This window comes from Heterocephalus glaber, unplaced genomic scaffold (assembly GCF_053883595.1).
Source record: "Heterocephalus glaber isolate CG9 unplaced genomic scaffold, H.glaber_assembly_v1.0 deba00001429, whole genome shotgun sequence".
In the NCBI taxonomy this organism is placed as follows: domain Eukaryota; kingdom Metazoa; phylum Chordata; class Mammalia; order Rodentia; family Bathyergidae; genus Heterocephalus; species Heterocephalus glaber.
In genome coordinates, this window is record NW_028258294.1 from 31,455,887 (window position 1) to 31,479,146 (window position 23,260).

The 23,260-nt window shown below is 41.5% G+C and overlaps 1 protein-coding gene across 7 annotated transcripts in view; it reads right to left on the reverse strand.

The window, feature by feature from the left end:
* Cadm1 (cell adhesion molecule 1) overlaps nucleotides 1-6,938 on the reverse strand; it is a 337,330-nt gene extending 330,392 nt beyond the window's left edge. For 6 of the 7 annotated variants that reach the window (XM_004856635.4, XM_004856634.4, XM_004856632.4 and 3 more), the window contains exon 1: nucleotides 6,771-6,938. In XM_004856635.4, the coding sequence (XP_004856692.1) occupies nucleotides 6,771-6,900 (130 nt within the window). In that variant the 5' untranslated portion in view covers nucleotides 6,901-6,938. Of the gene's footprint in view, nucleotides 1-3,155; nucleotides 3,352-6,770 lie in introns of those variants that run through there. The other variant, XM_087212409.1, reaches the window with a different exon arrangement.
* Between the last annotated feature and the right edge of the window lie 16,322 nt (nucleotides 6,939-23,260).

Sequence of the window (23,260 nt, forward strand, 5' to 3'; positions counted from 1 at the left end):
AAAGTGCCCATTTTAACCACAACACCAGCTGCTAGCTAGAGCCTGCAATTTCCATCTCTGAAAAAGAAACTGTGGCTTCTGAAATTTAAGCGAAGAAGTGCCACTTTTAATTACAAACATTCCAGTGGGTTTCTTCCTTCGCTGATGGTTTCCAAACAAAGGCTTTTTATTCCATTTTGGTGGGACTCCCCAAACTGTAAATGTACAAATTCCTCTGTGCATTTCTTGTGTAGTGGCCAGCTTGATGGGGGGGGGGGGGGGGATAACCTGGCCAATGCTGCCCCGACCCCTCAAAATCATCTCCTGTGTAATTACCTACCTGGCTGGAAACCAAAAAACCAAATGCTTCAGATTTATGGACCACATTAAATAAAACATTTGAAAAAGAGCCTCTTTCAAAAGAAAAAAAAACTTCACATTTCATAAACCTTGGAAAATTGAACCAACCTATTTTCGGAAAAAACCGAAGACGTTCAAAAATTAACACTAAAGCATTCCAAACACTTCTAGTTGAAATTTAAAATTCATATTTTAACTCAATGGGGCAAATATTGAGAAATAAAAGTTATAACCCTTTTCTCTTCCCAACACCCCTCAGCCCCAAACCACAAAATTAAGGCTTAAATACTTACAGCTTGTTGTATGAATTTCCCATCCCAAAGAAGGCATTTTGATCAGTTATAGAATACAGGCTGAAATCAGCACTTAGCCATTTAGAAATGAGAAAAGACATTTTTCTTTTAAGCAATATATTCACAAAATGCAAAGGCATTTATACCATGGAGGCCTGTGAAGATGAACATAGGAATGGGGCATCTTGCAGCTGTCAAACTAGAATATGCTTTTCTACAGAATTCCTGGGAAGGAGGGTGCTCATTACGGGAACAACTGGAAATGGCCAATCTTGCCCGGGGTGCAGGCCACAGTGGAAGGATTAGCTACAATTACTGCATATTTACACAACCATATTTACACAACAATAAAACTCTTCTGATCCAAACAAAACCTTGCTCAAAATAAACTAAACCAAAGGCAAAGTCTCTTCAGCCCAAGTAGTAATCATGCCCTGGCTTTGCTAGTTTCTGCTTTGCCATTACCCACTGTGACAACCTTTCATTCTGCCTCTCAGAAAAGCACGGGTAGGGTAAAAATTCTGTATATCCAGTTAAGAATATGTACATTCAGATAATACCATAATTATAAGTGGGGCAAAAATGGGGCTGTATCCTAAAGATTTATTCTGAAGTAATTGAAGACGAAATTACAGGATCTCCAAGATCTATTTAAAATAATCTAAGAAGAAGAAACAAAGAAAGACTGGCCAAGATAGGTAACTATTTAAACTTCATGATCTGCATACAGGGTTAAATATGGCATTTTTTCCACTTTTGTATGTATTTGAAAATAACAATAAGAAAATAGAACAAAAGAAAATATTACTAGTGTAAAGTCATGTGGCAAAAAATAATTTTTCTCAAAAAAAACCAAAAATTTTTTTTCAGTTTTTCTCTTTTAATGACAAAGGACAAGGACCTGCTTTAAAAAAAAAAAAAAAGTCAAGTGAAAGGAAAGAAGGGAAAGGAAAAATTATGGGAAAAGGAAAAAATGGAAACAAAGTCTTTGTAAACAGGGAAGGGTGGAGGGGGTGAAGGGAACACAGGGAATGGGGAAAAAGTAAGAACCAAGATACATCGTGTACAGGTACAAGCACCCAATGATAAATGCAAATGTACTGTATACCTAAAATGTACCAATAAAAGAATTTAAGCAAAAAAAAGTCAAGCTTTGTTCTTGTTCTTAAGAATGCTTCCTTTTTCCTTAGTTACGCAGAACCAAATCTACTTTTAAAATTAATCCTTGAAAAAACAAAATTCTTAAAAATCAAAACGTGAGTCTTCTAAAACCAAATTTTCACTTATCTGACTTATAGTGACACAAAGTCAGCAACCTCCCCCATGAAGGTGCTTTGGACGATATTCAGATGGTCACTGCCAAATAGAGTCCAGAGGTTTCAAAATCATTTGTCAACACCAAAGACAACATTACAGACCTGGTACTTTCTTCCTACAGGTTGTTCCTTCTGATCCATGGGTTTATTACCTAGAGCAATAATTTATCTTGCTGCCTTTGGAGTACAAAATATTTTTAGCCAAGGTATCATCCTTTCACGATCCGTATCTCTGACTGTGCATCCCTGCCAAAAGATTTAACAGAAGGTCCACTGGCTAGAAATCAAGGGACCTGTCCCCAGCCAGGATCTATAGCTAACTCAGCCTCAGTTCAGCTGAGAGCAAGGTCTTTCCCTCTCTGGATATCTGCTGCCTCACTGAAAATTAAAAAAATCTCACAAAATGATTTTTAGTATTTATCCCCTTTCAAAAACCCCATAAGAATCTCTAATATTTTGTAAAAGAGCTTTAACACCGACGTTATGTTTTCTATTAAATAATTTTTAATATGATTATGAACATTGCATGTGAGTTGTAAATAATGTACATATATGCATATCTGTATCAATACACATACACACTGATACCATTAGGTGCTTATTCCAGACTAATTGCTTATAACTCAAAGCAGCAAATTTTCAATTCTGCAACAGATGTCGCTGTGTGATTTCTCCTTTCTGTGCTGGATTTTCTGTTAAAAATGCCCAGCGTAATGGTCAGTACTATTCTTCCCAAGAAAGATACACAGCATTTTAATCTTTTGGATTTATTTCTTATAAATTCTCTTCATATGCTGGTCAATTTCCATTCAAACCACGGCATCAATTAGTTTGGCCCCTTTTTAGAAATTCCCCCACATGAAAATGGGCCTTTTGTTAGACACACACCAAAAACACCATTTTTAAAATGTAAATTCTAAGTGGACAATTAGGTATTAAAATGTCACATACAGAAACCCAAAGAGAGTAAGACAGTTTATATTTGTAGCAATATTATGAATTTTAAAACCTAAAAAATCATATAGCAATATAGGCCACAGATTAACAAAAATTCACTTATGAGATTAAAATGTACCAGGGGTAGGAAAAAGCCACAAAAATTTCAAAATATCATTAATGATAGTGAAAATTTTTAATTTTAGTTTTCACAGCATTTCTTAAAAAATCAATATAGTAAGGCTAATGTTATAATTGCAAGGCATCTTACCAATCTGATATTCACTTTCAACCACTTCTTGACACATGTCATAGAAAAGTGACATCTCTTTCCTTTCAACCAATATATCTTCCAACGATCATCAAATCTCAACAGGTAGCCAACACTTTCTTCTGATAAATTCAGTGCTGGGAGAAAGGGCTGCAAGTTTCCTTTTGAAACCCAGGAACCCGTTATCTTCTGGGATTTCAGAGGGAGTGGAGAGAGAGGAGGCAAGCAGTGAGTCGGGGACCCACTCCGAGGATAATAATATGAAGTCAGGAAGTGAGAAAGGAAGCGAAAGTGTCCTGCCTGTTGTCGTCTTCCCTGTCCCACTCCTCTTTACCAGGAGGGCCATTGGGGAAAACTGGATAAAGCATGTACAACATCCATATGAATAAAGCTCTTTGTTCCAGAGAACTGCCTGCTCTTTTATTCCCCCCTTTTTCGTATTTGTTCATTTCAAAAGATTGCTCAATGGGTCTCTTGTTCCTCCAAAATGTCCCAGGCAAATAATGCAAGCTTGTCTCCTCACACAAGTCACTAAATGAAGCCTTGTGTGTCTCCAGTGACACACTGTAAATATAAACTGGCATTAATGAGGGATATTTTATCAAAGCCATCACAGGCAAGTGCAAGTCCCTCCTGCGGCTATTCAATTTGATGCAAGGAAAAGCAACAAGAGCAGGGAGGCACTTTTGTATAAGTCCCTGTCTGTCCCTGGTGTTCAAGACCCAACAGGCTTCGGCAAGCAAAACTCAGCCCTGGACGTGCAGTCACCACCACCCAATCCCCCACCCATCAGCCATTTCCTCTAATCCAGAAAAAAGATGGAGGGGGCCCTACCACTGGTTTTTGGGGGATCCAAAACATCATGCATGGGCTTTCAATGTAACAGGCATGATGAACACAGCCTCAGCAATCCCATTTTGGCTGCATTTCATTAATGTCCATTTCTTTCAAACACCGCAGGAGGGATTGTGAGGAGATTTGGGGGATTTGGGGGATTAGGGGGGATAGAGAGCTTCAGTTACAGGAGGAAACAATCCGGAACCCTTGCACAATGACCAGATTTCGCTTTAAAGGCAAGGATGTAAATGAAACAAGCAAATGAAGTTAGAAGACAGCACCAACAGGTTTCCCCTGGAGTGGGAAGTGGAGGCCTCTGAGAAAGCTTAAACTAAGAAGACCGGGGAAGAAAAGTCCCCAGGATTCCACCTGAAATTTACTCCTCCAGAGCAAAGGACCAAAGGTTGAGCCAAAACCCTCTCGCAAATTCACCACATAAAAAACATGCTTTCAAAGAAAAAAAAATTAAAGAATGTCATCTTATCCCCTCACTACAAATCAAACCCAATTACTTCCTAATTTGAACACAATCTGATAACCAGACTACAAACAGGGATGTACACAAGAGCAAGAAGCTGCTTCCATGGTAACTGGCAACAGAATTTTCTTGTAGCTTTGACATGCACGGTTGAGTTCCAGACCGCTCCTCTCTAAGTCAGCCCATCTCCTTCGCTGGGAAGGGAACTTCTCGCCGGGAGATAGTTACAAATATAGTACTGTTGTTACTACCCGGCGCCTTCAATGAGCAGGCTTGTCAGGGGAGGAATAATCTAATCCTACTCTGCTGCCAAGCGGCAAAGCATGGCTCCCATTTTCAGTGGAAAGGCAATACCCTACCAGCGCTCCCCACCACCATCCCCCCCCCCTTTTTTGCAGCCAATACAAGTCTATTGTTGCTTCTATTATGCGCCAGTTACCGAGCCTTTACTCACTCTCACGTTTAACTGACACTGGCGCTTTTTACAATGCAGCAGCACGAGGGATCTCCTTCAGGAACATTTTCTCGAACCCTTCCAGTCAGTGGCACAGCCCGAAATGAAGTTGTAACCATACGGGCATCGGTTGAACCCAATTATCTCGTAACTCATAAATTAAGAATTCACAGAGGAAAAACACCTAAACAACATCCGGAGACAGTGTGGGATGGAAGAAAAAAAATGCTCAACGTTGGAATTGAGGTTGCTGCCAGGTTCCCACCCCTACAACCCCAATAGATTCCCCAAGCCGAGCTCCTCTGCAGGACTATTTGGGGGGAAAACAATCAACCTAGCATCCCCCAAATCCAGAGCTAGCACCCCAGCTATCCCCCTCCCATTTCCTACAGCGTGTTTCCTGCGGTGTTTACATAACTGTGTGTCCTCTAGCGTGTAAACAAAAGGCACAGCCCAAGCCGAGAGGCGCCCCCGGAGCTGCACGGTGGCCACAGCCCTGCGCACGCCTGGCCGGGGCCTCCGCAGGTGGGGGCTGAGCTCTCGACGTCCTCTGCCACTTGTTGCTCCGGGTCCTGCAGCTCCCGAGCCGCAAGGAGGGGCTTTGCGGGCGCAGAGCGCTGCTGCATCCCCTCCCGCACCGCCGTCCGCCCCCCGCGGCTCGGTGCCACTCGGTCCGGGTGCCCGCCCGGAGCCCGCAGCCAGCGGCCAAGAGCGCGGGGAGGCCGTGCGGCTGCTGAGCGAGCGCGGCGAGGTGGCGGGAAGGGAGGCAGGGTGCAGCACGGCCGGCCTCTCCGCTGGGGAACAGCTCCAGCTCCCTTTTGTTAGCAAATGCAAACACTGCCCTCTTCTTTCCCGAACGCGCCAACGCGCCCGACACACAGGCAGCCACACACCGAGCTCCAGCCGAGCACGCGGCGTCTTCAGGGAAGGCGCCGGGCATGCAGAGCCGCCCTGGGCAAATTCCCAAGATGGCCTTTCTTGCGAGGGGCTCCCGGCCGGCCGCAGAGGCCGCGAACGCCCCCTCCGCCGCCCTCGGGCCGCCGAAAGCACCAGCTGCCGGGAAATCCGGCATCCCTACTCGTGGCGGAGGGCGCCACGGGGCGGGCGGGCTGCGGACTCCCAGCGCCTTCCTACAGAGGCGGCGACCACGATCGACCGCCCCCCCGCGAGGCCGGGCCGGGGAACTTTCCCCGCCTGGACCCGGGCCAAGGAGCCCCGCAACGGAGAGGGGGGTGGCGGGGCTTCGAGCGGTCGGAGGGAAACACGAGAGGTGTGCAGCTCGGGGGCAGGGGCGAGAGGCAGAGCACGGGCAACGCGGAGACCAGGCAAGTCTGAGGAGTCCGGGGGACCAGCGAGGAATCACGCTGGAGGCGGCGAGTAGTCAGTCCTAGGGACAGGCTCGGAGGATGGAGAACTGGGGAGCTGACTGGGGAAACGGGGACGAACGGGCAACCCCGGGAGAAGAGGAAGGACCTGCAAGTCACCGGGACGACAGCGAGTTTAGGAGGGTCCGGACGGTTTGAGGTGCCTTCGATCCCTCCCCTTCCCCCAACTCTCCAGCCCCTTAGCCCGCATCTTCACTCCACTCCGCACTCCGCGCCAAGCCAGGGGGGAAAGGTGTGGGGCAGGCATCCCTGAGGGCTCTCGCTCACAGCCAGCCCGCCGCAGAGAAGCGGAGCCCAATCCTCTCAGCCCCTCCGAGTTTCGTCTCCACAATCCCTCCGTTTCGGATTTAGGAAGTGGGGGGGAGGTTGTCATGGAAACGTTCCCCCCTCCCTCCACGGCTACGGCTACTAGGGTGTCTGGGGAGGTTTGGGGGGCCAGGCGCCCGGTGCCCACAACCTACCTGTGGGGATCAGCGCCGCGGCGGAGAGGAGCAACAGCAGAAGCCGAAGCCGGAGCCCAGGAGGCGCCGCCGCCGCTACAGCCGCTGCCGCCGCACACTGGGAGCCGCTCGGCAGCACAGCACTCGCCATGTCGGGCACCTGCCTCAGACTGGCGGCGTTGGCTGCCTCGGGAGCCCGAGCGAACAGCTAATGAGATGCTAATGACATGTACGGAAGGCGGAGTCCAGATGAACCAATCACCGCACCACCTGCCCAGCCCCGCTCTCTGAGGACTTGCCCCTCCCCCACCCCGCCCCCTGGCCCTGGCGTTCGGCGGCGCGCCCCTAGGGGCGGGGCCAAGGGGAGGAGCGTATGCAAATATGTTTATGTTAAAATTTCGTCTAGGCTTCCCCCGGATCAAGGAAAAAGTGTTCTCCAGGGCGACTGGCGAGTAGGGGCTCGGGCTCCAGGGGGCGGGTCTAGCTTCCCCTGCACCTTTATTAGGAATGTTTACAGCAATCTCCATCTCAAATGAAAACTGGAGACTCTCCCTTCTGGAGGCTCCTCTGCCGCGTACACCTTGTGTACCTCTGGCCTGGAAACCAGACGTTACAGATTTCCGTCACTCACCTCGCACGGAGGCAAAGATCTTTGGGAAACCAGGGGTTGCAAGAGTGAAGAGTGAGAACGCAGGTCCCCGGATTGACAAAACAATCTGGGAGAAGTGCATGCGTGCTTTGCACGTCCGGCGGAGCGGGAGAGCCTGCTCAACAGCCTAGCGGCGGACTTCGGGATAGTTGGGAGGCAGGAGCCGTGGAGTCGGGTTCTGGGATTTTCCAGTCGGTGACTTTGCGATAGAGTCTCGGGAAAGGTAGATCGAGGAGGGTACGCTCAGGCTCCCCGCCCGGCTTTGTTGAGGGTTCCTTTCCAGTTTAATATGTGTAGACATATATATATATATGTAGGTGTGACATATATGTACGCTTATATATTTAAGATTACACGCACACAACAAAAATGTACTGTACTTGGTCAAGACTGAAGGGGGAGAGGGTGTGGGGAACGGAGGTTTTCTGAAAGTAGGGTCGGCCACACTCCTCCTTCAGGGCTCAAACCCATTCTCTTCTCTATGCCCCGGGGTCGTCCCTCCTGAGGCGGCTGGAGACCAACAGGTGCGCCCCGCTTCCTGAGTCTCTGGGAGAGGTTCTCCTCCTTAAGCCACTGGCATCTCTGGACTCGCTTTCTCTCCTAGCTGAAATTACCTTGGCTTTTTTTTCAACCAGGCAGCCGATTCTTATTTGTCTTCTTTTTAATTACTTATTTTCTTCTCCTCTAGAAGATCATGTGCTTTCTGACCCTCTGTTGCTCAAGCATCAAATTGAAGGACGAGCCATATTAAGTGTAAAGGTTTATAATAATTTAAGTATTCATAGAATGCAGAACAATAAGATGTAGGAAATACAATTTGCATAATAAATATCAATATCACAACAGCTAAAACAAACCATGACAAATTATCTGTGGCTAAATGACCAAGAGATTACTGAATGTAAATTGCTAAATCTGAGCTATAGTCTAGAAGAGCTCCACCAAGTGACTTCCCTAGCCTTCTGTCCTCATCTTGCTAAAAAAAAAAAAAAAAAGGAAAAAGGATAAGTAAATAAATAATACATATCAAAAAGAAAGTCAAGATCTGCCAACCCACCAAATGAGTTACACTTTAAAACAGCCTCCTATTATCCATTATGCATAAACTAATTTCAAGACTGCCCTGTCTTCTCAGCCCGGATTTTCTGCTCTGTAATTACTGGCCCAGATGCAGGAGCTGCAGGCAGTTCTCCAGAAGTAGGGTGGACTCCAGCAGGCAAATCACAGCACATGAGGCAAGAAACCACCACCACATGGTCACCAGGATAATGCCCAGTCTCCAAGGTCCTACCTATGCGTATCACCTCTCTAGATGTGAAGCTACCTAGCTCAGATCCAATGCAAAACAGAGTCTTACCAAGATCAGGATAAGAAAATCAGAGGACACCTGTATGCTGAAAGGGATGTGTAAACTTATACCAGGTCCTATATGTCAGGAACATTAGCACAGGACCTGGCATATAGCAATATTAATATTTGCTATTATTATTACTACTCTTGTGTTTATTAAATTCTTATTAAGCATTTGGCATGCAAAATCTCAATCCTTGTAACAGTCTCCATGGTGCACACTATCATCTCCCATTTTACATTCTTTAAGCGTGGTTGGAAAGATTAAGCAATGACCCTAAGATACATTGCTAAGACAGCCCATGCAATTAACCAGTATGCTGAAATGTGCCTCAATAAATATCTGTTAAGTGAATGAATAAATTTTGTATTACAATGTATGAATAATAAGCAAAGGATAGCTATATTTTTAACATAAGGTGAAAATATGCCAGCAACCCAGAAGCATTTTTGAAAATAACAGGATTGCAGTATACTCCTAAGGAAAAGCATTCCTCATGAGGCTAAAGCTCCAAGAGAATCTAGCCAGGCGCCATTCCTCCCACACTCAGAACACAGCGTGGGGACATTGGAAAATGTGGAGTGTTTTCATCTCCCTTCATTCTCTTGGCACATCACATGAACACCTACTCAAATTTCCAGTTGGCAAAGAACAACATGGGACATTTCTATAGGAAATGCTAATGCTGTATGACTTACCTCACCAGAGGAATGAAAAATAGCTTTAGCAATTTCTGCAGAAATGCCACCTGTGCCATAATATTAAGGAACTTGCACATCCAATTTCCCAGGTAAAGAAACTGAGTCCTGGTACACCTTTGGCACTGGGGTTTACATGGAAATAACCAGGTGACAATTTAGAATTAAGCTGTTGCTACTCAATCCACTAGCCACACTCCTCTCCCACCCCCAGCTCTTTCACACTAAAGATGTCGCCAAGTGATTTAACATATGGAACATGTGAAGAGCATATCAGATTCCCACAGCCGTTAAGTACAAGTTATGACTACTCTGGCTTTCTCATAGTAAAGCTCGTCATTTTCTGCTCCATGGATGAGAGCTCCTCGCCAACTACAAGTTCCAACATTTTTTCCCCTTGCTACGTGGATTTAACCAATTTTGAATACCAGATGGTGTTTTTGCCATTTATAACTGATAATCAATTGTTTTGTGAATTTAATTTTTCAAAAAAGAACTGAAATACTTATCAGAATTACAATCTGGCCACTACTTGTGTTAGAATAAAATTGCCAGAAGTACCAAGAGCCCAGCCTTTTTTTTTTTTTAACTTTAAAGAAGGAGACCTTATAGTGTTTGCCTGCACTAAAACAATTGAGAAATGTGGATAAACATATATTAAGAATAAATATTAAAGAGAGATTCATGTTTGGGGCAGTATATCAGAGATAATGGCAAGTGGTAACATTTTGCTTCTAAAAATGCTAATTATCTTAATACCCATGTATAAAAGGCAACAAAGACAAATTACTAGGAAAAGGAAAACAGTATTTGGAGTCAGCATTTGCCCGGTTAGTAGATTATTTAAGTACCCACAGAAAGTGGTTTAATTTATGTTATAGACTGTTTTTGTCTCCCTAAAATTCATATTTTGAAGCTCTGCCCCCCAGTGTGAAGGTATTTAGAGGGGGGACTTTTGAGAGTTAATTAGATTTAGATGAGATCATGAAAGTAAGGCTCCCATGATGGTATCAGTGTCCTTGCGAGAACAGAAATAGACACCAGGGCTCTCTGTCCATGAGTATATACAGATGAAAGTTTATGTAGACACACAGTGCAGAAGTGACCCTCTGCAAGCCAGAAAGAGGGCCCTTACCAGAACCTAACCATGCCAGTACACTGAATTATCTTGGACTTCAAGCCTTCAGAACTGAAGGTAAATAAACTTCTGTTGAGTAAGCCACCCAACCAATGTATTTTGCCATAGCAGTCAAAGTATACTACAACAATCCATAAACCTCAGTTTCCACTATCAAAGGGTATATTAAAAGTATAATAAACTAAGTGTGGTGTTGCATGCCTGTAATCCCAGTGCTCAGGAGGCTGAGGCAGAAGGATCGCCTCAAGTTCGAGCCCAGCCTGGACCACATAGTGAGTTCAATGCCCATCTGTACAACTCAGTAAGACTGTCTAAAAAAAAGTATAATAAATACCAACTTTTATGAAAAAGTATTCCATATATTAAAGTAAGTTAGCAGCATTATAAAATACTGGATTGAATATACTCTCAGTCTTATCTAATAGATTACTACTTTATTCTTAAGACTAAACTGCTCATCTTTGGGATGATCAGTCTATTAATCTTTTTGAATAGAAAGCCAGCTAAATCTATATTCCTAAGTGAGTAATTTAACACTTTACTCAAGGTTTATTCTCCTGCAATCATAGAGTTAACAATAAACTCTTGAATATCAAGAGTTGAATGTCAGTTTGAAAGAAGGCACTGAAGTAAGTTGCAGAAAACTACATACAAACTGGGTTAAGGAGGAGCTCCATTTCCCCATGGAAGGGAAATTTACCATAGGGACCCACATCCTAGTTTGTTCCAATCAGATATCTAGGAATATATTCAGGTGCATTTGGCTGATCCAAATATTCATTCAAAAAAATAAAAATATGATAGAGCATCCCCATGCAACACTCACTATTAAGTTCTGGAAATATAAAGATCAGTGAGAAACTGTATCTCCTGTCCAGGAACTCAGAGTACATTAGGTCAGGCAGACATATTCCACAATTATTATATATAATAGTTTTATAATATGTGTACATAGCTCTATGTAAACAGAAAAGAAGGCATTCACTATTTTCAGAAGACAGGGATGAATGTCTGTGTATTACGGAAATATTCACATGGGAGAATGTTCTTCAGCTGAGTCTTGGAAGTTGAGTAAATGCCACAGGGTAGTTAGGGATACTGCTGGGGCAAAGGGAAGGTATGATTATAGAGAGGGAAGTCATACAGAAGTCTCAAAAGCTTGGAAAAGCATGGTGTATATTTTGAAATTACAAATAGATTTGCTGGATCACAGGTTAGCAGAGGTCAAGTGACAAGAAAGGAAGCCAGAGAAAATTTACAGGGACCAGGGAATGCCTTGATTGATGTACTACGATGTTTCAATAGTTGATTATAAGTAATGGGAATCCTCTGAACTGAATTACTTGGCAAGATTTATATTCAAGAAAGATTTTTTTTTTAATTTTGAAATTTAAGTCATTATAGCTACCCAGACTAGGCTCTATCTCACCATCGTTCTGCCTCAACCACCCAAAAGTGTTGGGATCACAGGTGTGCACTACCACACCTAGCAAAAAAGATTATTTTGATGGTAGGATGAATAACAAATCACAGACTTGTACTTTCAACATTGCAATAGGCGTTGGCACCAAGAACCTAAGACAGGGACAGAGGTATTGAACAGGTTGTTTTAATTGTTTGTTTCCTTGGAGGATGGCCCCTAGGACCAACCTGGGACCAGTTGGCTTTGAAATGTCTATGAAATACTCAAACAGGCAATAAATCATCTGAAATCATGGTCTAGAACTCAAAAAAGTTGCTAAGCTAGAGTCAAAATCATGTGGGTGGAAGTTGAGACCATGGACTTAGAGGGAGGAGAAAGGGTATGTCAAAGGTCTTTTAAAAAGTAAACCAAGGGCCAGGGATTTAGCTCACTGGTTTCGCCGCCTGCTGTGCAAATGCAAGAACCCGAATTAGATCCCCCGTACCAAAAATAAATAAATAAATAAAATAAAAAATAAACCAAGAGTACCACTATCATGAAAGCCAACCATTTAAAGCCAACCATAGAGCTCCAGATGAAGGATCATGGGGATAGGAAAAAACAAAAAGAACAGGAAGGTTAAAGAAGGAAGGGGCAGGGCTGGGGATTTAGCTCAGTGGTTCTGGTACCTGCCTCACAAGAGCAAGGTCCTGAGTTTGATCCCTGGTACAAAAAAAAAAAAAGGGGAAGGGGCAGTGATTAACGACGATAGTTGCTACCAAGAGGTCAAAGATTATTGGACATTGGTATTAGAGATAAAATCCCTTATGCTGAGGTCCAGTATGTGAGCTGCCTCACATCCATGTAAACAGTTTGATTAAAAGTTTGACAAAACAAGGAGAGGGGTACGTGCTAATTTTGCTTTTCTTGCCAGCAGGACACGAAGATATGCTTGCTAATGATTTTTTAATATGGAGAAATAGCTTTAGAGTTTTTCAATTTGACATTCAATTTCATTGACTCTGACAGACAGCCTTGGGTGGGATAGAGGGATTGTTGCAACTGAGGTAACTCAACTAATTATCAATAGAGACCTTAGTTTTTATTTTCAGACTAAAATATGATTGGTCTTGATGCTGCAAAAGTTTTCTCACATACTTTAAAAGTCAAATTTTCCTGATATGATATCATAATTGCCAGATGAGGCTCTGTGATAATTCCAGAATGGTACAGCACAACTTCCCAGGCAGCAGGATTTCAGCAAGATCCATTAAAAGCAGACATTGATATCTATAGATTTTCATAAAGCTGCAATATAAAATAGCCATATTATGAATATGAGATTGTATCGCTCATGCTGCTAAGAGATGACAATGGCAATATAACTTTTTGTAATATGAGTTGTAAACAGGACAGGCTCTGAATAGAAATTGTCTTGATGATCTATCTTGCAGTCCCAAACAAGAAAAGTTTTTAGAAGGATATTTTCAAAAACCCATCCTTGGAGTCTTATGATTGCTCTGTCCAAGTTTTCATGTTTGTCCTTAAGGTTTCAAATGACACTCAAATTTCCCAACTGAATTTTTGAATTGGATATTGGTCTTTTATTTCTTCCTCTTTCTGGTTATCCCTGCCTCAATTGTGGGCTACTTAGAGATTTGTGGTTTTGCACCAAAGTGTCCATGTTTGTTCATTCTTCAAACACTGTCAACTTAAATCAAACCATTGTTTGACTTATTACAAACACCAAACCCTAAATTTCCAAAGGATTGCATGTAGTTTAGCAATGCAACTCACATTAAAGTCAATGTCTAGCTAAATCCCATGTAACTCTTTGAAAATGTAGGGGTTTGTCAAAAGGGTTCCAGAAGAGAAATAATCATCTTTCTCTTTTGCAGATTTAAATAGCTTTTTCTCTTTTAAAAGTTATTTCAACTCTCCAAGGATGCCTTTCTATTAGCCAGCAGGAATCCCACATGGTCCTTTGAATTTCTTCTTTAACCTGTCCCCAAACTGTGAAGAACTGAAGTTCAGTTTGTTTAAAGATCATGTTTTGAAGAAAAGGAAGGCTTAATTTCAGTCTTTCATGTTCTCTGACAGCACTGTCACTTGCTAAGCTATTTCTCTAAGACTTTCGTTATAGTACTAATATCTCTCTATATATTTTATTTATGTGGCTTGGTCTGTGATGAATAACACATTTATGCAAAAATCTCAATATATCTACGAGATGCCAATACACAGAAGAGGCATACTCTCCTACAGTGCAGTTAATAAAATGCAGTAAATAGCATATAGTTTCAGAGACAATTAGTACAGTTCGTGACTTCAATTACAAAAAAAGCCCTTATGATTTCTAGTAATTGTTATTTATCTTTCATCTGAAGTATTCCTCTTGTCTGCGTCAGCTTTGGCCTAGACTAGCACTGTCAGTGGGGAAAGTATGCAGCTTCCACTCACTATGCTAAGATGAGAAAGAGAAATTGAGGATCAAGACCCTAGAGCTAACTACTCTTCTTAGAGAGCTATTCCAAGAGACTTTGGATTGATCTTATTCTGCCATACCATCCACTCATGTCCTCCCACCAGAGTCAATTACCTGGCTTCTCAGTTCATACAGCCAACCTGCGCAGTACATTTTGCTTGCTAATGTGAAGGAGGGGGAGTCTCATGAAGTCACTTCAAACTTGGAAAAGGTTAGCAATTCTGAGTTGGTAAGATCTCTGTCATAGTCCCCTAAAGAGGTATTTTGTGAAGCCCAGTCATCTTAACACTATCTATCAGCAAATCACTTCTGCTTCCACACCAGTTTGACTGTGGCACAAGCCCAAGGGGGGCTCCTGTGGCCACTGTCCATCCCTCAATCTGCAGGCAGTTACAATGTCCTCCTAAACAATCTCTCAAGGAAGCTAAAATAGGATATCCAGAGAACCTAGGAACATTGTACTGGATATTTAAATGACTCTGTCTCCTTTTCTCAAACTTAGAAAGCATCTATCATACTTATATTCAGGGAAACAAGGTTATACTGCTAAATTACATGTGTTCAGCATCTATTCCAAATAGAATTTCTGATTTACAATTTACAAAATTATCTCTTCCACCCTCTGGGTTTGCATTGTGGCTCATCCAGGGGCTTTTATTCCGTATGTATTTTGTTATGAAGATAAAAAAGAAAAAAGAAACACAGCCCTCCCTTCTTTCCCCCTCCTCTACCAAATGAATTAATAAAACAAAGGCTTGATTAGAAGAAGTCCTACTGAGGACATAAAGGTGTGTCATCATGGTGGCATCACTTCTTCATTATCTGATTCTTTTCTCAGTTGCCAGTGCTTTACCGAGAGCCACATGCTTTCAAAACCAATGATAAAGGGGTATTTGGAATAAACAGAAGAGCCCCTAGTCAGTGAACTCCTTGGATTGCCATGGATTGTGACTTTTAAAGCCAGTTCCAAGGAACTCAGTCTTTTATCTTCAAATGCTCAAAATTAATTTTCCGAGCCATACAGATGGGCTTTCTCCCCTCACTAAAACTGACTTTAAAATCACTGAGGTTTAGACTATGCTTTCCACACTGAAACAGAGGGATGGTTATTTCTAGTGTTCCCTCCCACCACCATTTTATTATATCATTGATTTATTTATTTTGAATAATTGAGAAAAGAGATGTGTTTTGCATAGGGCAAGAGGGCTTCAGCTAATGCATCACCATGGAGTACACAACACTAGCTCCACTCAATTATCTGGGGCCTGGGGAGACTCCAACCTGCCCATTTCTGTTTCCCAGAGGCAGGCTAAAAATCACCCAAATGGAACTGGTTTGCTGAATCAGGTTACAATGGCCAATTCCATATTCTCATCATTTTCCAAAGATTGCTTCTCTACTGTGAAAGTCATTTCAAATAAACAGAGAGAGAGAGAGAGAGAGAGAGAGAGAGAGAGAGAGAGAGAATCTACTTTCTCTCTAGAAAGATACAACCCTAAAGGTAGCTTGGCACTCTTGTACCCTGGCATTCCCTGCAAAAGCCCCAGCAGTCAGAATCATCTGAAAGGACACCCAAAAGGCAATTCAGAAATTCTAGTAGGAAGACTATTACCATAGCCCCCTACTCACTAATATACAGTCAAGTCTATTATAGGATGTCTTCTAAAGCCTCCAAACCCCTAGCACTTTGCATTTCAGTTAAACTCTCTACTCTTGAAGGGGTTATAGTTTTCTAGAGGTTAGTTGCTCATTCTATTGAATATTAAGCTTATTTATTAAGGGGGAAAAGCAAAACAAAAACAGGAGGAAAGAAATATCTGCATAACATTATGTGCCAGAAAACGTGCTAACTGGTCTCTAATGCACAATTTATTTTTTGTAGAAGCACTTCCTTTTATTTTTCTCCACTGATAGCTACATCATACAAAAGGCCCTTCCTGGCAGAAAAATTTGAAATTGGCTTATTTTGATCCTAAAAAAAGGTTAAGGGGATGTTCTTTGAATTTTTGCTGAGGGGATCCAGATTGTCAAACTACTTCATTGAATAAAAGAAATAATATAGATATGATCTATATTTAAACACTATACTACTATTTCTCCTTGGTTAGTTTGAAAGCATTTTGACAAAGGTATATACAGTTTAATCAGAGCTGAGACATATGGAATAAGAGAGAAGCATCAATATTTCCCCCAAGGTTTAAGATAGTTTTTCCTAAAGTCTCCATGAAACTCGAATGTTGAATGAACCTGCCTTCATCTTCCTTCACAATTTCTTTCTTGAGCATTTTAAAATTAATCAGTCAAGCAAATATTTATTGACCAATATGCTATGGCAGGCAGAGAAAGATAAAAGCTATATAAAAGCTTTTTATCTCAAAGAATATAAAGAGGCAAGATCTGTAAGTTAACAGTTGAAGCCTATATATGAGTAGCATCTAAGTTATAGGGGGAAAAAAGTAGGCAATGGTATTAAAATCCGATTAATTGATTCCTTATATATAGATATAATTACATTCAGAACCAACTTAGATACTATAAAATCAAAAGCTCTTATATAACATAATTCACTATAAATACACCAGATTTCTGGAAAAAATTACTGCATTTATATATTAAAACAATATACCTGTTAATATTGTTCCCTTACTATCCTAAGTTGTTAACCTGAGGGGGGACCTAGATGTCAAATTTGCATTTGACTTCAGTTCAAATGAAAATATTCCTTCCTACCCATCTCTCACTTCTTTCCTTTCCTCCCACTCAAAAACCTGAAGAACACTGTGGTAGCCAAATCCTAATCCCAGAGACTTACCAATGTTTCTTTATATGGAAAACAACTTTGGGCAGATGTCAATAAAATAAGGATCTTTTGACAGGGAGATTATCCAGGTGGGCCCTAAATGCAATCACAATTATCTTCCTGAGAGGGAGGCCAAGTGAGATTTGACAGACACACAGAGGTAAAGGAGGTGTGAAGATGGAGCAGAGATTTAAAGACACTGACCTAGAAGATTGGAGTGACAAGGCCACAAACCAAGAAATGCCAGCAGCCTAGGATCTGAAAAAAGTAAGAAACAGCTTTGTCTCTGGAGCTCCAGAGGCAGTACAGCCCCGCTGTCACCTCAATTTTGGCCCAGTGATACTGATTTTGGACTTGTGGCCTCCAGAACTGTAAGAGAATAAATATCTCTCATTTTAAGCCACCAAGTCCATGGTGATTTGATGTGACAGCCCCTAGAAACAGATGTGGACACTAATGTTTACTGAGTGTTCACTAAGAGCCAGTTATTCCATATAACATGTTGCATTTGATTCTACAACAACTATTATTATTAGGATGAAGAAATTGCAGCTCAGAAAGGTGAAGTAACTTGCAAAGATCTTCAAAGCACATGTTCTTTATGTGATGCCATATTTCCTGAGCATTTTTGTTTTTCCTTTACTGTCTTTTATTCTTGTGTTAGGATAGGTTAACCCAGTCTGATGTGAGATATAACCAGATTTGACATGTACATGCGTGGATTTTTTTCTTTTTTGTGCGTGCTCAACAGGTTCCATTGTAGTATAACATATACTTTCAGATCCTGCCTAAGTTGAAAACAAAAATCAACACCGCTGCCTTCTTGCCACAGAACCTGGCAGTGAAAGTCACCCCATGGCACAGATGCATATGCCTGAGCCCCTTCCTCCCTGGGGAAGTCATATCTCAGCACCAGATTGAAAATTTCCTCCTGGCTGTTGTTGCAAACACACATATCTGATGACATTGTGTAGTGCTAGCTAAGATTTTGGCAAAGGAAGCTTTCTGATGAAGAGGAGCTGAGATGGGAAGGGGGATGTTAATCTTGTCTCTGTTTCCTCTTCCTCTCTTTAATGGCTACCCTGTCTTTGAAGTTGGGTAAATACACAGCATGGTGGGAGGGGATGCCAGCTGCCTAGACACTACTGGCAGAAGACATAAGAGCTGTTGTCTTCCCTCCCCAGCCTGGGAGGTGTGCCCTACTGCAGTACTTCTTCCCTGGGGTATTCCATGCTAAGAGCTGCCAGGTAACAAATCCCAGGCAATGTCCTGGTGGTGAGGCCTGAGGCAGGATCCTCTAGGGACAAGGGTTTTCTGACTCCAGCCCTGTCTTCTTGATTGATATTCCCCTCTCCAGGTCATCATCTACATGTCAGAAAACAATGGGAAGGGCCCTCTGTCTACTCTTTGCTTCTTAACACTCTGTGTCTCTCTCTGTGTCTCTCTCTCTCTTTCTCTACTACTACTACTACTTTTTCCCCCAAATTATTTTGCAATTTCAGGGGTTGACCTCCCTATCTCTTCTTCTTTTTTTTTTTCTATTACAATATAAGCTTCCACGTGAGATTTTTCAAGCCACAAGTTTTCATTAAGCACCTGCAGTATACAATGCCATGTGCTAGGGTTTTGTTTTATAATAAGGCTTAGCTTGGTGCCAAAGAAGTGAGCCATAGCAGCTGCATGGAAGGAACAACAAGCAAACAGCAAAGTTCTGGGAGTGAAATCCAACCTAGCTTTTGCTGCAGGAAAAAGTCCTTCAGAAGACAGTTTCCTACTGAAGTAGATATGCTTAGGTGCCACTAGAAGTATCTCAAAGACCACAAAAAAAGAATCCAGGGTATCTTACTAACCAAATGATTGTAAACAACCAACTACAGATCAGAGAGTGGAGGCAAAACAAAACAAGAGGAAGGTTTTTCAAAGGGAGACAGAGGTGGAGACTCCAGCAGGCAAGTAGTTAATACTCTATGGAGGGTTGGGGAAAAGGGCGTGTGTGCTTAACAAACCATAAGATCAAGAGGAAAAGATGATTGAAAAGCATGCCTTTTCACAAAGAAGGCAAGAATCAAACCTCAACAGGCTCAGGAGAAAACTTCGGGAGCCTGTTTGGGGATTCCCCCACCTTCTTCTTCATGGGGACCCAAGTGAAGATACATCTTTTCAAAGAAGCTTTCCTAGTTTAAGAAAATAATGGGCTGGGGATTTAGCTCAGTGGTTCCACCGCCTGCCTGGCAAGTACAAGGTCCTGAGTTCAATCCCCAGTACCAAAAAAGAAAAATGAAAATAATTTCAGCACTTCTATGATGTCTATTGATAATAATTAAAATGTATTGAATAATTACCATATTCATGCCAGGGTTTATGTTAAGTGCCATTTCAAATCTATGAGATACTAGTGTTACTTACATTTTCCAGATAAAGGAATTAGGGATTGGAAGCATCAAGTAGTTTCCCCAAGGTAACAATTAGTTAAGTGGTAGATCCAGTTAGGAGCCAGTTAGGAACTTGGACTAATGCTGAAGTCCATGTTATGTGCCAATGTTATGGTAAGTAATACACACACACACTCACACACTTACTCTTACACATACTTACTCATACTTATACACACATACACACACACTTGTTCTAGCATCATTCTTATAGTTTTCTTCAAATCCCCTGATATCACAACATGGCTTCAACCAACTTTTTTTCTGCTAGAAATGTTGATTAATTGTCCTAGAATGTGTGGATGCTTACCATGCTGTCCATAACACAAAAGAAATTTCTACCCATCTGTAATTTTCTATTTCCTGGGCCATTTCTTTGACTGTGCTTTGGTCCTCTGCAAAACCTTTATTTTAATACTCAGAATATTCATGCTCTCTTGCCTAATGGTAAATCCAGCACTGTTACACACATAATTTTTTATAGTCATTGGGATTCAAAACCATTTGCAAGGATACAAAATAAATGGCAAGAAGAAAACCCATTGGTTTCTCCATGGGACAATGGTAAACTCAGTGGCTAAAAGCATTGCAGCTGAGGATGTGCTGTCAGCCATGTTAGTTCAACAGTACTGAGTGGCTTTCTACTTGAACATGCTCAGAATCACACAGAAGGATTATTAAAATTGACTATTGGGCCTCTCCTTCAGACTTTCTAATTCAATACTCTGGACTGAGACTCCAAAATGGGCATTTTTAAATATAGCAAGTTTCTAGAAGATGGTGATGTTGTTGACCTGGGTACCACACTTTAAAAACACTACTATTGACAAATGGATTTATATACCCCTTTGAGAAATAAATACTGTTATAATCAATCTGAGCTGCATGGGACAGTGTTAAAGTGGAGATATATATATATATATATATATATATATCAATCACAGTATATCAGTATATGTGAATGAGTATCTATTCAAAGCATGTTCAGCTAGATCATTTCTCTTCATCTTCATAATTTCCTCCTGAAGTAACATTATAACATAGTGTGTCTAAGAGAGTGAGTTCTCTAAGATCATGTAAGACTTAGTTGAAATAAACAATCTTCCAAATTACTTCGGGCAATTCACTTTAACTTCTCTAAGACTTATTTCCTAAAATGGAAAGTAAGAGTGTATATTTCATGGTCATATGGTGAGGCTCAATGGAGATGATGCAGGAAAAATACCTTACATACCAACATCTGATAAATACTCCCATGAACACAGATGCTATTTTCTAGGTCTACAGAGGACACAATAAAGTAATAAGGGACTTCCTCAAGGAGCCCCCCCCCCCAACCTGCTGGGGGCAGAGCTGAACCTCCAGTTCTGCAGCTTCTTGGTTTCCAGGCATGGATTCCCACTTGCATAATTTCAGCACATTGCAGATTCTATAGGCAGCTTTGGGGATGGTGGTACCTCAGTTAATGAAGCCTCAGGGAATGGAGCTCTTTTATTCCACATTTTAAAAGCCAACAAAAAACCCTTCATAAATCATTTGAAGAAAAGCCGCATGTATTCACAGCTGCCCATGACAAAAATACCTCTGAACTCAGCTTCTATTTGTCCCTTCCCAGTTGAATGTAAATACAGCTCATCCTAGGCAAATCTGTAAAGATGAAGAAGATTCCTTTATTCCACCTCAGTGGCAAAAGTCAGGTGTTCTCTTTCCTCCTTTTCCTTTTCAAAATAAGGAGGTGGCTGCTATCAGTCATTTACTCTTACCAGTAGTTGACTTTAGTGTGAGAGAATTTCAATATACAGCCACATCTGTATTTTGTCTTTTTCTTTCTTTGCTGAATTATGGGAACTAAAACTTTTTCTTCATTAACATAAATTTCAGGTGTTAACTGACAAACAAAGAGAAATGAAGGAAGTGAAGAGAATACTGTGATAGCTTCCCCGTTTCCCTGAGATACTAGATGGATGAACTAGGAATTGTTAAACTCTTTTCTCTAGACCAGTGACTTTCTGAAAAATAGGGCAGGATGGAGTGGTAGTGGGGTCTTCCAGAATCTCTACCAACAACCCCCTAAAACATCTCAAATAAATATACAGGTAAAAATCAATGTTCTTATCTTGCAAACAGAATTTTAGGACAAATCATCAAAACTTACCCAATCAGATTGCCATCCCTATTCCCTTTCTTAGAGAAAAACAGGACAGTCACCCCTTTCCCATTTAATCACTTTTTTTTTTTTTTTTTACCTGACCAGAGTTTAGACTCTTTCCTTCAGTCAAGCATATGAACTTGGACAAATCTCTTAGCCTTCCTGAATTTCAGATTTCCCAGTTTTGAAATAGAAATGGTATCTACTTCATTGGTAACAGAGAGAATGATAGGCAATATTATAGCTAAGGCTTCTAGGACCTGCACCTTGTGGATACTTAATAATGCTTATTCATTCCCTTTGTTAGTCTGCCACTTAGTCATTAAAACAATCAGTGTCCTACATACACTATGAGTCAGTCACTGTGAGATGCTGGCCACTGGAGATACCATGCTGAGCAAAGGATGGTTCGCCTCATGAAATGTAGAGTCTAGTGCAGTGCTTCACAACCCTGGATGGGCATACCAACCTCTTGAGGAGAGAGCTTTTCCTGGATCCCAACCCAGACCTGATGTATTGGAATCTTTGGGAAGGAAACTTTTATTAAAACTCTACTTAAAAAAAAAAGCTCTACTGATACTTCTGATGCATGGTCCACATTGACAACCATGTTAGGGGTTCAATCTCTTATCTTCCATTTCACCAGTTCTCTCAGATCTGACTCTCCTCCCTTTCTTCCTTCTGTCCCAGGGAGACAGCACAGTTTAGGTTTTTGTTATTCCAGCTTCTTCTTTATATTCTGGTTTGTGTTTAGTACTGTTTCAGTCATGACCTTTCTTATCCAGTATCTTGGCACACATTCTCTACTGCCTGTATATTTCTGTGTATAGTAGCAATGCTATGATGTAGAAGTTTGTCACTGAGATTCATCTTCTTGGCAAGTAATGATTGTGCCTGTAGAGTTAACTGTGCTGAATAGATGAAAGCTACTCTTTCTAGAGAACTCTCATTCTTAGTCCCTGGCTCTTCATCTTTACACCTTTCCTTCAGTTCATACTAATTAAAGTAACCAATTGTAGTAGTTTGGAGCTCAAGTTTCCCATTCTTATCAAGATACTTACTGGTTGGTAAAAAGATGTCTTTGGGTGCCAGAGGCCTTATGATTACTGAGTTCATACCAAATACTATAATTATGATGATGATTTATCACTCAAAAAGTCCTCAATAGTACAACCAAGTCCTTCAAAGATCTTTCCAATTTAGCTCTGAATCAATACCAAATGTTATTCAAAAGTCAAGTTCTGTTGTAAGACACTTAGACTCACAACTGATCAATAGACGCATAGGCAGATGTGCAGGAGATTGGCCAGTCAGTTATAATTCTAAGCTGCTGTTTTTTTAAAAAAGGAAAGAAGAAGAAAAGAAAGAAAGAAAAAGGTTAAAATCCCTAGATTGGATGGAATGAGT